Source organism: Hyaena hyaena, unplaced genomic scaffold (assembly GCF_003009895.1).
Source record: "Hyaena hyaena isolate Hyena2069 unplaced genomic scaffold, ASM300989v1 scaffold_1911, whole genome shotgun sequence".
In the NCBI taxonomy this organism is placed as follows: domain Eukaryota; kingdom Metazoa; phylum Chordata; class Mammalia; order Carnivora; family Hyaenidae; genus Hyaena; species Hyaena hyaena.
The window spans coordinates 33,491-46,782 of record NW_024082521.1 but is presented as its reverse complement, the minus strand read 5'-3'; the positions used below and the strand labels follow the sequence as shown (position 1 = coordinate 46,782).

General features: G+C 36.1%; 1 protein-coding gene across 5 annotated transcripts in view; it reads right to left on the bottom strand.

The window, feature by feature from the left end:
• The window catches only part of TUBGCP5 (tubulin gamma complex associated protein 5), a 58,746-nt gene that overhangs the window by 24,811 nt on the left and 20,643 nt on the right, over positions 1 to 13,292 (bottom strand). For 4 of the 5 annotated variants that reach the window (XM_039225053.1, XM_039225056.1, XM_039225055.1 and 1 more), the window contains one exon: positions 695 to 812. In XM_039225053.1, the coding sequence (XP_039080984.1) occupies positions 695 to 812 (118 nt within the window). The remainder of the gene's footprint in view (positions 1 to 694; positions 813 to 13,292) is intronic. The other variant, XM_039225054.1, reaches the window with a different exon arrangement.

The window sequence follows — 13,292 nt, the reverse complement described above, 5'->3', positions numbered from 1 at the left end:
AAAGGTTTCTCATGAAGTTAAAATTACATGCGTTAAGGAATATATGCATTAGGGGCCACTGGGTGGCTCAGTCGGTTAAGTGTCTGACTCTTGACATCTGTGCTGACAGTGTAGACCCTGCTTGGGATTCTCTCTCCCTCTCTAGTCCCCCCTCCTCCCCAGTTTGTGTGTCTTTCTCTCCCTCAAAATAAATAAATATTAAAAATATACATAAGCATTTAGGGGTAATTTAACAAGTAATTAATATGCAAATAAACATAACAACATGCTTTAAATGCCCTCCCATCCTTATTTCTACATGTCAACTGTAATACTCTGAGAAGTACTTTCAGAACAATTCTAATTATTATATTTATTGCTGATTTAGCCAAATATTTAAAACTATGTATTGTTTTGGGCAAATAGTAATTGTAATTTTGCAATAAGTGCATTAAAACAGAAATCAATAAATGGCCTAGTTTATACCAATCTACTCGCTTCGAAAATAACAAGTCCAAAGACAGATTATAATTAAATGAGTAATCTCATTTTAAAAATAATTACATAATTTAAAACTATGTTCAATTAGAATTATTAAAAAAATAACAAGTTTAAATTTCAGGGAAGTACTTGATTTAAACTATAAATCTAAAGCGTATTTGAAACATCAAAGTTTCTTCTATTAACACATTAAATGAAAAGCTTAGCTTCTTACCAGACAGCGGCTAAATTGGAGTGTAAATGTAAACTATGAGGAAATCTTGAGGATCTGACTGTCCAGTACTGATGAACCACATGCTGCTCCAGCCAGCTTCGGCCATCTGGCTCATCTACTGGAAGGATATTAGTAAGTTATGAGTACTATCAAAGAAACACTTGATCAACTATGTCATAATTTTGGACTTAGGACCTTGTTCAAACATTCAATTGAAAAAGGCTCTTTAGAATATACATATAAGAACATATATACAAAATTTAATTAAGTATCACTGGCTATAAAATATTCAATTTTAAATAACCCCATGTAATCATGAAAGAAATTGAAATGGTAACCAAAGATGTTCTCAAGAACCCCCAAGGCCTCAGGACTGGTGCTAAGCTTTAAAGAATTAGATATCTGGGGCACCTGGGTGGCTCAGTCGATTAAGCATCCAACTCTTGGTTTCGGATCAGGTCATGATCTCTTATAGTTCATGAGTTTACAGCCCCTAGGTTCTGTGCTGTCAATGCGGAGGCTGCCTGATTGTCCTTCTCCCTCTTTATCTGCCCGTCCTTCACTCCCTTTCAGAATGAAGAAATAAAACTTAAAAAAAAAAAAAAAGAATTGGATACCTTATTTGGGTTATAAAGCTAATATAACCTTGCTTCTAAAACCAGATAAAGACATAAAGTTCATCAAAGAATAAAAACTAAGAATCCTAAATTAAAGAAATAGCTAACCCAGAGTTATGTGGTTGGCTTAGGTGGTGGGGCATGCAACTCTTGATCTCAGGGTCTTTAGTTTGAGCACCATGTTGGGTGTAGAGCTTATTTAAAAAAAAAAAAAAAGTAGTAAAAAATAACAGAATCATCATGAGATGATTTCAGGAATTCAAGGATGACTCACTAACATAAAATCATATTTAATGGAGGAATTTCAGGTGCAACCCTTGTAGCCTGAGACCCACTCCAGGAAACCTGTTCTCATTGCCGATGCTTGGTCTGCAAACTAGAGGACTGGCCAGAACAGACACCATTAATGTGTCGCAAAGAAAATACCAGATACAGGAATGGACAGGAGACAAAATTATCAATATCTGCAGATGATAATGGTCATCTATATAAAAAAACAAATGCGGGGGGGCCCTAGATGGCTTATTGGAGCTTGCAATTCTTTTTCGTGGGGTCAAGAGTTCAAGCCCCACGTTTGGTGTAGAGCTTACGTTAAAGAAAGAAAAACCTAATGGGGAGGGAGGTCCAAGATGATGGTGTAGGAAGACTCTGAATTCCCCTCCACCCATCCACATACCAAATCTATATCTACATATGGAGCAAAAATTTTGCCTGAAGAACTGAGTGCTGACTGAATAGTTTCTGCACAACAAAAGACAGAGATACCACAGAGAGGGGTAGAAAAGACAGAAACCTGGTAATGATGGGAACCTGACTCCCAATGCTGTGAAATGCAGTGGCGAGGGACAGTACTGAGGGACCAGAAGATTTGCCCACCCTAGGACAAAGGAAAAAACTACAGATTAAAGAGCAACTAGACTAGAATTGAAGGAAACCCATTTACTACCCTAGAGTGTCTACCAAATGGAGGAATAGCTAGAGCTGTCTCAGAGTTGTCAGAGGTGCTGGTGAACACCATTGTTTATGATTCTCTTCAACCTTGACAGTACAGAGGGGAGCAGGGTCTGGACACTCTAGGCGGCCTGCTGCCTTGGTGAGTCCTGGCCCCCTAGCCAACACTAGCTCCAGTTACGTACCAAAGATGGCACCTCTGCCTATAACCATCCCAGCTCCAGCCCTCCTAACAAGGCTACCCCAGTGTAGCAGGTAATGGAACACCCTTAGCCTGTGCTGACTACAGCTTCAGCATTCTTGCCAAAATGGCCCTGATGTGGAGTACCCTGGGGACACCCTGGCCTGTGCCTACTCCAGCCCCAGCTGTTCTGACAGGGCACCCCCTGCATGAAGAAGCCAGCTTTGTGGCTGTTCCACTGGCCCATCAGGGTGCCCGTGGCACAGAGTGCCCCTGGATCTTCAGCTTCCGCCTGCTAAACTCAGCCAGCCAGCCTAAGTTTCCAGGCATACAGTCTATGCAGGGGATGTTCTTATACATGGCCATAACTTCAAGACTGGAAGATGTTGATGTTCCACCTGATTCATAAAAATAAACACAGAAAGTGAAACACAATGAGAAGACAAGAATATGCTCCAATGAAATAATAAAACAACTTTTGAACTAAGTGAAACAGAGAAATGTAATCTAACTGATAGAGTTGAAAATAATAATCATAGAGATCCTCACTAGACTTGAGAAAAGAGTGAATGAACAAAGGGATGGAAAATATAAAAAAGAACCAGAGCTGAAGAATATAATGAGTGAAATGAAATAAACACTAGAAGGAATCAATAGTAGATTAGAGGATGTATGAGAATGGAGCAGCTATCTAGAAGATAGAATAATGGAAACCAAAATAACGGAACAGCAAAAAGAAAAAAAGAGTTAAAAAAAAATCAAACAATAACAAGGGTAGGTTATACCTCTGAGACAGCAATAAGCACACTAACATTTACATCATAAAGATCCAAGAAGGAGAAATTAGAAAAGGGCAAAAAAATTATCTGAACTATAATAGCTGAAAACTTCCTTAACCAGGGGAAAGAAATGGACATCCAGGTCCAAGGAAGTACAGAGAGCCCGAAAAAAGATGAACCAAGGAGGTTCACATCAAAACACTTAAATAAAAATGTCAAAAATTAAAGATAAAGAGAGAGACTTAAAAGCAGCAAGAGAAAAAGCAACTAGTTTTGTACAAGGGAACTTCCATAAGGCTACTGGCTAACTTTTCAGCAGAAACTTTGCAGGGGGAGTGGCATGATATATTGAAAGTGCTGAAAGAAAAAAACCTACAACCAAGAATACTCTACCCAGCAAGATTGTTATTCAGAATTTAGGGAGAGATATTAAAAAAACGGCTAAACGAGTTCATCATCACTAACCTGGACTATAAGAAATGTTAAAGGGATTTCTTTAAGCAGAAAAGAAAAGGCTATGAGTGAAAAGAATTATGAAAGGAAAAAATTTTACTGGTCAACACATAATAAAGTTGGCAGATCCATTAACTATAAACCTAGTATGAAAGTTTAAAAGACAACAGTAGTAAAGTTAATTACACCTAAAAAATTAGTTAAGTACTCACTAAAAGATGTAAAATATGACATCATATTTTACATAGAATTTATACATAGAATGTGGGCAGGTAGACTAAAAATGTGCCTTTCAAATTTGTTATATATCTGGGATGATATATATGAACCTCAAAGCCACCCAAAACCAAAAACATATAGAAGATACACAAAAAAGAGAAAAGAATACGAGCATAGAAATAAAAAAGTCATCAATCATGATGGAAAAGAGCAAGAGAAGAAAAGAACAGGAAAGAACCACAAACAGAAAACAATTACCAAAAGGCAATACATACATACCTATCAATAATTACTTCAAGTGTAAATGGACCCAATGCTCCAATCAAAAGACAAAGAATGACTGAATGGATAAAAAAGGTAAGTCCATCTATATGCTACCTACAAGAGACTCACTTCAGACCCAAAGACACATACAGCCTACTGAAAGTGAGGATGTAAAAAGATATTCCACACAAATATTAGCTCCCTGCCCCCCCGACTCCCCAAAACCTGGTGCAGCAATACTTACATAAGAGAAAACAGACTTACAGTAGCTTTGAGCCACACAACAAATCAGATGAACTTAATAGATGCATACAGAATATTTCATCCCAAATCAGCAGAATATGTGTACATTTTGAGAGTACATGGAACATTCTCCAGGAGAGATCACGTTAGGCCACAAAAGAAGTCTCAATTAATTTAAGATGGAAATCAGATCATTTATGTTTTCTTGAGCACAATGGTATGAAACTAAAAATCAATTATAAGAAAACAACTGGAAAAAAATCCAAAAACACAGGCAAGCTGAACAAAATGATATTAAACAAACAATAGGTCAATGAAGAAATCAAGGAGAAAATTTTAAAATATATGCAGAAAAGAAAAATGGTAATGTAAGATTTGAAAATCTGGTCATAAAACCAGTTCTATGAGGGAAGTTTATAGTGATAGAGGCTTTTCTCAAGAAACAAAAGCCTCAAATAAGCCATCTAATCTTATACCCAAAGGAATTAAAAAAACAAGAACAAACAAAACCCAAAGTTAGTAGAAAGAAGTAACTCAAAATAGAACAGAAATAAGTGAAATAGAGATAAAAAAGTAGAAGAGATCAATGAAATTAAGAGCTCATTTTTGAAAAGATAAAAAAATAGAAAACCTTTTTTGATGAGTCTTTAGACAGACTCTCAAAAAAAAGGAGAGGATTCAAAATAACAAAATCAGAAATGAAAGAGGAGAAGTTACAACCAATAGCATAGAAACACAAAGAATTTTATAAGAGACTACTTTGGAAAACTATATGCCACCAACTGGACAACCTAGAAGAAATGGGTAAATTTCTAGAAACATACAAAATTCTAACCCTGAATAAGGAATTAGTAGAAAATCTGAACAGACTTAATCACTAGTAACAAAATTGAATCAGTAATCAGAAAACTCCCAATAAACAGAGGTCAGGACCAGATGACTTCCCAAGTAAATTTTACCAAATTATTAAAAAAGAGTTAATAACTATTCTTCTCAAACTATTTTAAAATAGAAAAAAAAATTCCAAATTCATTCCATTAGGCCAGCATTTATCCTGAAACCAAAACCAGATAAAGACATCACAAAAAATTTTACAGGCCAATATCCCTGATGAACATAGATGCAAAAATCCTCAACAAATATTAGCAAACTGAATTCAACATACATTAAGAGGATCACCAACCATGATGTTCAACCACAATTTTCCCTAGAAATGCAAGGATGTATCAATATTAGCAAATCAATCCACATGATACAACCACATTAACAAAATGAAGGATAAAATTTCACCTCAGTTGAAGCATAAAAAGCATTTGAAAAAATTCAACATCCATTCATGACAAAAACTCTCAGCAAAGTGGGTTTGGAGGAAATATATCTCAACATAATAAAGGCCAGATATAAAAAACCCCACAGGTAACATCATACTCAATGATGAAAAACTGAAAGCTCTCCTCTAAGCTCAGAAGAGAAATAACTATCTTACCACTTTTATTCAGCATAATACTGGAAGTCCTAGCCATAGCAAACAGATAAGAGAAAGAACTAAAAAGCATCCAAATTGGTAAGAAAGAAGTAAAACTGTCACTATTTGCAGATGATATGATACTATATATTGAAAACCCTAAAGGCTTCACCAAACCCTATCAGAACTAATAAATGAATTCAGTTACATTATAGGATACAGAATTAATGTAAGGAAAACTGTGGGTGCTTGGGTAGCTCAGCTGGATAAGTATTCAACTTCAGCTCAGGTCATGATCTCACAGTTCGTGGGTTTGAGCCCCACATTGGGCTCTGTGTTGACAGCTCAGAGCCTGGATCCTGCTTCTGATTCTGTGTATCCCTCTCTCTCTCTGCCTCTCTCCCACTCATTCTCTGTCTCTCTCTCTCTAAAAAATAAAAACATTAAAAACTTTTTTTAATATAAGGAAAACTGTTGTGTTTCTATACACTAACAACAAAGTAGCAGAAAAAGAAATTAAGGATAAAAATCCCATTTATAATCACACCAAAAATAATAAAATACATAGGAATAAAACTAACCAAAGAGGTGAAAGACCTGTACTCTGAAAACTATAAGACACTGATGAAAGAAATTGAAGACAATACAAATAAATAGAAACACATACCCTGCTTATGGATTGGAAGAATATTGTTTAAATGTCCATAAAGCCATCCAAAGCAGTCTACAAATTCAAGTCTATCTCTTTCAAAATATGAAGAGTACTTTTCACAGAATTAGAGCAAACAACCCTAAAATTTGTACAGAACCACAAAATTCCCCCCATAGCCAAAATAACCTTGAGAAAGAACAAAGCTGGAGATGTCACAATCCCAGTTATCAAACTACACTACAAAGTTACAGTAATCAAAACAATATGGTATGGACACAAAAACAGACATATAGATCAATGGAACAGAATTGAGAGACCAGAAATAAATCCATGTTTATATGCCCAATTACTCTATGACAAAGGAGGCAAGAATATACAAAGGGGAAAAGACAGTGTCTTCTAAAAATGGTGTTGAAAAACTTGGACAGCTACATGAAAAATAATGAAACTAGATGACTATGTTATGCCATATACAAAGATAAACTCAAAATAAACTCAACATGGATTAAAGATCTACTGGAAGACCCGAAACTACAAATATCCTAAAAACAAAAACAACAAAAAACAGGAAGTAATCTCTTGGACATCAACATTAGCAATATTTTTCTAGATATGTTTCCTAAGGCAAAGGAAACAGAAGCAAAAATAAAGTATTGGGACTACATCAAAATAAAAAGGTTTTGCACAGAAAGGAAACCAACAGAATGAGAAGGCAACCTACTGAATGGGAGAAGATATGTGCAAATGATATATCCAACAAATGGTTAACATCCAAAATATATAAAAAGCTTATACAACCCAACACCAAAAACCCCCAATACTCTGATTAAAAAATGGGCAGAGGTCCTGAAAGATAGTTCTCCAAAGAAGATGTACAGATAGCAAACAGACACATATAAGAAGATGCTCAGTATTACTATCAAGGAAATGTAAATGAAAACCACAATGAGATATAATCTTACATTATCCAGGATGGCTAGTATCAAAAAGACAAGAACTAACAACAAGAAGTTTTGAGAAGGACGGGGAATAAAGGGAACCCTTGTGTACTCCTGGTGGGAAAATAAATTGGTGTGACCACTGTAGAAAATGGTACAGAATTTCCTAAAAAATTAAAATCAAAATATTTAACCAAAGAAAATGAAAACACTAAATTGAGAAAATACATGCACCTTTGTTTATTACAGCATTATTTTATTCTGCAACAAAAAAATAATGAAATCTTGTTATTCACGACAACATGGGTAGACCTAGAGGGTATTATGCTAAATGAAAGTCAGAGAAAGTCAAATATATTATTTCACTTATATGTGGAATCTAAAAAACAAAACAAATAGAAAAAGACTTGTAAATACAGAGAACTAACTAGTGTTTGCCAGAAGGAAGAGGGATGGGGGATGGGTGGAACTAGTGAGGGGGATTTAGAGGTACAAACTTCCAGTCATAAAATAAGTTACAGGGATGAAGAGTACAGCATAGGTAATACAGTCAATAATACTGTAATAACTTTACATAGTGACAGATAGTAGCTACACTTAAGGGTGGTGAGCATTTTATAATGTATACAATGTCAAGTCACTATGCTGTACACCAGAAACTAATATGATATTGTGCCATTATACTTGAACTAAAAAAAAATTCAAAAGAAAGAAAAAAGACTGAATGAAGAGCAAGGCAACCTCCAATTGTGGTTTGCCTGTTTCAAAACTCTTGTAACTCAAGCTACATTTTTGCGTACATATCTTTGCTTATGCTGGTAAACGTGTTCAGAAACTTTTGTTAATGGTTTTCGTCACCTCCAATAAGGCAAATAATTATCTATCCAAACCCATTTTTTAATGTATCACTTTGTATTTCGTTTGCTTTCTGTGAAACTGAATTTTGTTGCAAAAACATTTAAATCCTACCAAAACCCAGTGACTTTTAACAGATACTCCTACAAAACATAAATTTTCAATGAATCAAAAATTTAATGTAGAGGCATTAAATGTGAATCAGTTTTAATAAGAGTTCAACCAAAAATCATAAAAAATGATTAACATATCAAAATGCTCTTTTGATAACCACACTTCTTTCAAAAATATCTAAAATCATTTTGTTAAATGATCTAACAGTTCTGGGATCTCAAGTAGGATTCCAATTCATAAATATTTATCTCAGTGTTTTCCAAAGTGAGATCTATGACCCATTTCAGAATCGCCTGGAATGCTAACCTACTAAAAATCAGACTCCTTGCGTTAGGTGCCCTATAATCAGTATTTTTAAACATCTTTTGCATAACAGTTTCGGAAATAATTATTTTCAAGATCACAAATATAAATTCTAAGTTGATGTGACTCTAGTGAACCTTTCCTGCCACTCTCGGACAAAGTTGTTCCATCCTTTAGGTTCTCTAAAGCATTATACTCCATTTATAGCACTTATCACATTGAATCACAATTTATCTGTTAACAATATAGTTTCCCACACTATACTGTGAGTTCTTCATAGGAAGGAATAATGTTTATTTTTTTTATTTTTAGCCTAACAATATATGATGAACAGCAAGAGCTCAACGAATTTAGTTAAATGCACATATGAAACATCACAGTTCTAGTGTTTTTTGTTTTTTGTTTTTTTTTGAGAGAGAATGTGAGCAGGGGACGGTCAGAGTGAGAGGGAGACACAGAATCCGAAACAGGCTCCAAGCTCTGTGCCAGCAGTCAGCACAGAGCCCGACGCAGGGTTCGAACCCATGGACCATGAGATCATAACCAGAGCTGAAGTCAGACGCCCAACCGACTGAGCCACCCAGGCACTCCGAAACATTACAGTTCTAAAAAGAGCATGTGACTTTCACTTGTGCCCAGGATGAACCTTATTCCCAATACCAAATACTATAAAATTAGCATCAATTAATCTGTCCAATATTCAGTTAAAATTTGGGGGTGGGGGTGGGAACAGTATTTTTTAAAATTCCGGGAACACCTTTAAAACCTCAGCTTTGGGGAGCCTGGGTGGCTCAGTTGGTTAAGCGTCCGACTTCAGCTCAGGTTATGATCTCACAGTTCGTAGGTTCGAGCCCCGTGTCGCGCTCTGTGCTGACAGCTAACTTAGAGCATGAAGCCTGCTTCAGATTCTGTATTTCCCTCTGTCTCTGACCCTCCCCTGCTCATGCTGTCTCTCTCTCTCTCTCTCAGAAATAAATAAAACATGAAAAAATAAATAAACATAAAAAAAAGATAAAAAGCTTCTTAGTCTTGCCCCTTCTGTGAAGTGCCCATTGATATCCCTATTGTTTTCTTTTGGGTTTCATATCTTTCCTTTCCAACCCTACCCTTCAGGGTCCTTTGTATGTCTAGGTACTAATTCCTAGGTTTTAACATTGCAGTTGTCTAGTCACCTTATAATGTTTTTAATGGGATACTTCAAACAGAATCAGTGATTCATTTTTTCTATTTTCTCTACTTTGTTGTACTCAGATCTGTAAATCATTCATGAAGTGGTTAGCACTTGGGCCTGACATGGCGCTTGAACCCACAAACTGTGAGATCATGACCTGAGCTGAAGTCAGATGCTTAACTGACTGAGCCACCCAGGTGATCCAAGGAGCTTTTTATCTTGATGAGGTCCCAATATTTCATTTTTGCTTTTGTTTCTCTTGCCTTTGGAGACATGTCAAGAAAGAAGCTGCTGCAGCTGAAGTCAAAGATGTTGTTTGTTGCCTGTTCTCTAGTAGAATTTGATGGCTTTCTGTCTTACACTCTGAGTTTAATTTTGTGTATGGTGCAAGAAAGTGGTCCAGGTTCATTCTTCTGCATGTCACTGTCCAGCCTTCTCAAACCCATTTGCTGAAGAGACTTTTTTCTATTGGATATTCTTTTCTGCTTTGTCATTAGTCAGCCATACCTTTGAGGTACCAATTTCTGGGTACCATTTCTGGGTTCTTTAATCTGTTCCATTGGTCTGTGTGTCTGTTTTTGTGCCAGTACCACACTGTCTTGATGATTACAGCTTTGTAATCTAGTTTGTAGTCCAGAATTGTGATGCCTCCAGCTTTGGTTTTCTTTTTCAAGTTTGCTTTGGCTCTTCAAGGTCTTTTCTGGTTCTAAGCAAATTTTAGAATTTGTTTGTTCTAGCTTATATCAAACTCAACACCCAAAAAACAAATAATCCATTTAAGAAATGGGTGAAAGACATGAATAGACACTTTTCCAAAAAAATCATCCACAAAGCTAACAGACTCATGAAATGATGCTCCACATCACTCATCATCAGAAAAATACAAACCAAAACCACAATAATGTATTACCTCGCACCTGTCAGAATGGCTAAAATTTAACACTTAGGAAACAACAGATGTTGGCAAGGATGCAGAGAAAGGGGATTTTATTTTTTTCTGCATTACTGGTAGGAATGTAAACTGGTGCAGCCACTCTGGAAAACAGTATGGAGGTTTCTCAAAAAATTAAAAATAGAACTACCCTATAACCCAGCAATTGCACTACTAGGAATTTATCCAAAGGATAGAAAAATGCCTATCTGAAGGGGTACACATACCCCAATATTTATAGCCACACTACTGACAACAGTCAAATTATGAAAAGAACCCAAATGCCCATCAACTGATGAATGGATAAAGAAGATGTATGTGAGTGCATACACACACACACACACACACACACAATTACTCGGCAATCAAAAAGAATAAAATCTGTCATTTGCAACAACATGGATAGAACTAGAGTATATTATGCTAAGCAAAAATAAGATAAAAATACAGGAAGACAAACCGTAAGAGACTCTTAAATATAGAGAACAAATTGAGGGTTGCTGGAGGGGCAGCAGTTGGGGGGATGGACTAAATGGGAGATGGACATTAGGGAGGGCACTTGGAATGAGCACTGGCTGTTGTACATAACTGATGGAATACTAAATTCTACTCCTGAAATCATTATTACACTATATTACACTATATGTTAACTAACTTGGATTAAAAAAAAAAAAAAAAGACTGAAGGAGCTAAGGAGCCACAAGTACTTATCCTGAGCAGTCAAATGCTAATGAAAACAAAAGCACCCCAATCAGAGGGGTGGATCTTATCAAGTAGGGAGGAGATGGTAGGTCAGGTAATGGCATGGCACTAAGTAGAGGGGGCAGAGGCAGGTCAAGACAGTCCACAGGAAACTGATAATAGAAATGTGGTATTTCAAATTGCAGAAACCTATGTACCAGTTAGGAGCAACAAAAGAGTTCAGCAGTGACATGGACAGATTTAAAACAGAGATAAATGAAAAGAGGAATAGAACAAAGTTTTGCACATGGGATAATACCAGTACATAATTTCAAAACAGAATGTACCAATCAACAATATATTTTATAAGAACCCAACATATGTGAGAACACAGGTAGCAAATACAATAGAACAGTGCCTATAACTGGGCTGGCAGAAAAAGGGAAAGGGGGATGAGAATCAGAAATAGCAAAAGAGAAGATATAAACCAAACTAGATGTTCCTCCATGGACTAGTGATGATGATTTGCCCTGATAAAGGTCCAATACACAAATTAAAAAGAAAAAATAAGCCGGAAAATCATTAGGATGCTAAATCAGCTTTAACCACTTTGTCCATGTGGCAAGATTTAACAAAGTGAACAAAGTCTGATTACATATCCCAAACTTCTGCGGTTAGCTTCACAGTTACATGACCACAGAGAAAGTAATGTAACCAGGTCTTTGTTTCCTTACCTACAAAATGAGAAATAGTATTAGATGATCTAATCTCTGAGGTTGCTTCCAGTTCTTTCTAGATTCTACTAATTCATAGTTCCTCAGTAAAACTCAAAAAGCAGACATTGCAATTTAAAATTAAATTGTATCGATCTTTTTTCCTTTTCTTTAGTTACTAACTTTAGCAAAGTCAACCCTTCTTTAATTAAAAAAACCACTTTAGGACTATCAAAGTTCTCAGAACTATAAAGAAAGAACAGAATTTTACTCTAAATCCCTTTTCAACATTAATTTTTTAGTGCCACTTCTTAGACACTATAGAAGAAAGATCTACTAATGGTTTAAAAATATTTGGGGTGCCAAATAGCCAAAGTAATACTGAAAAATAAAACCAAAATGGGAGGTATCACCATCCCAGACTTTAGCCTCTACTACAAAGCTGTCGTCATGAAGACAGTATGGTATTGGCACAAAAACAGACACATAGACCAATGGAACAGAATAGAGAACTCAGAAGTGGACCTAAAAGTATACAGCCAACTAATCTTTGACAAAGCAGGAAAGAATATCCAATGGAAAAAAGACAGCCTTTTTAACAGATGGTGTTGGGAGAACTGGACAGCAACATGCAGAAGAATGAAACTAGATCATTTTCTCACACCATACACAAAAATAAACTCAAAACGGATAAAGGACCTGAACGTGAGACAGGAAACTATCAACACCCTAGAGGAGAAAGCAGCAAACAACCTCCTTGACCTCCACTGCAGCAACTTCTTACTTGACACATCCCCAAAAGCAAGGGAATCAAGAGCAAAAATAAACGATTGGGACCTCATCAAGATTAAAAGCTTCTGCACAGCAAAGGAAACAACCCACAAAACTAATAGGGAACCAACAAAATGGGAAAAGATAGTTGCAAATGACATATCAGATAAAGGGTTAATTTCCAAAATCTATAAGGAACTCACCAAACTCCACGCCCGAGAAACAAACAACCCAGTGAAGAAATGGGGAAAAGATATGAACAGACACTTCTCCAAAGAGGACATCCAGATGGCCAAC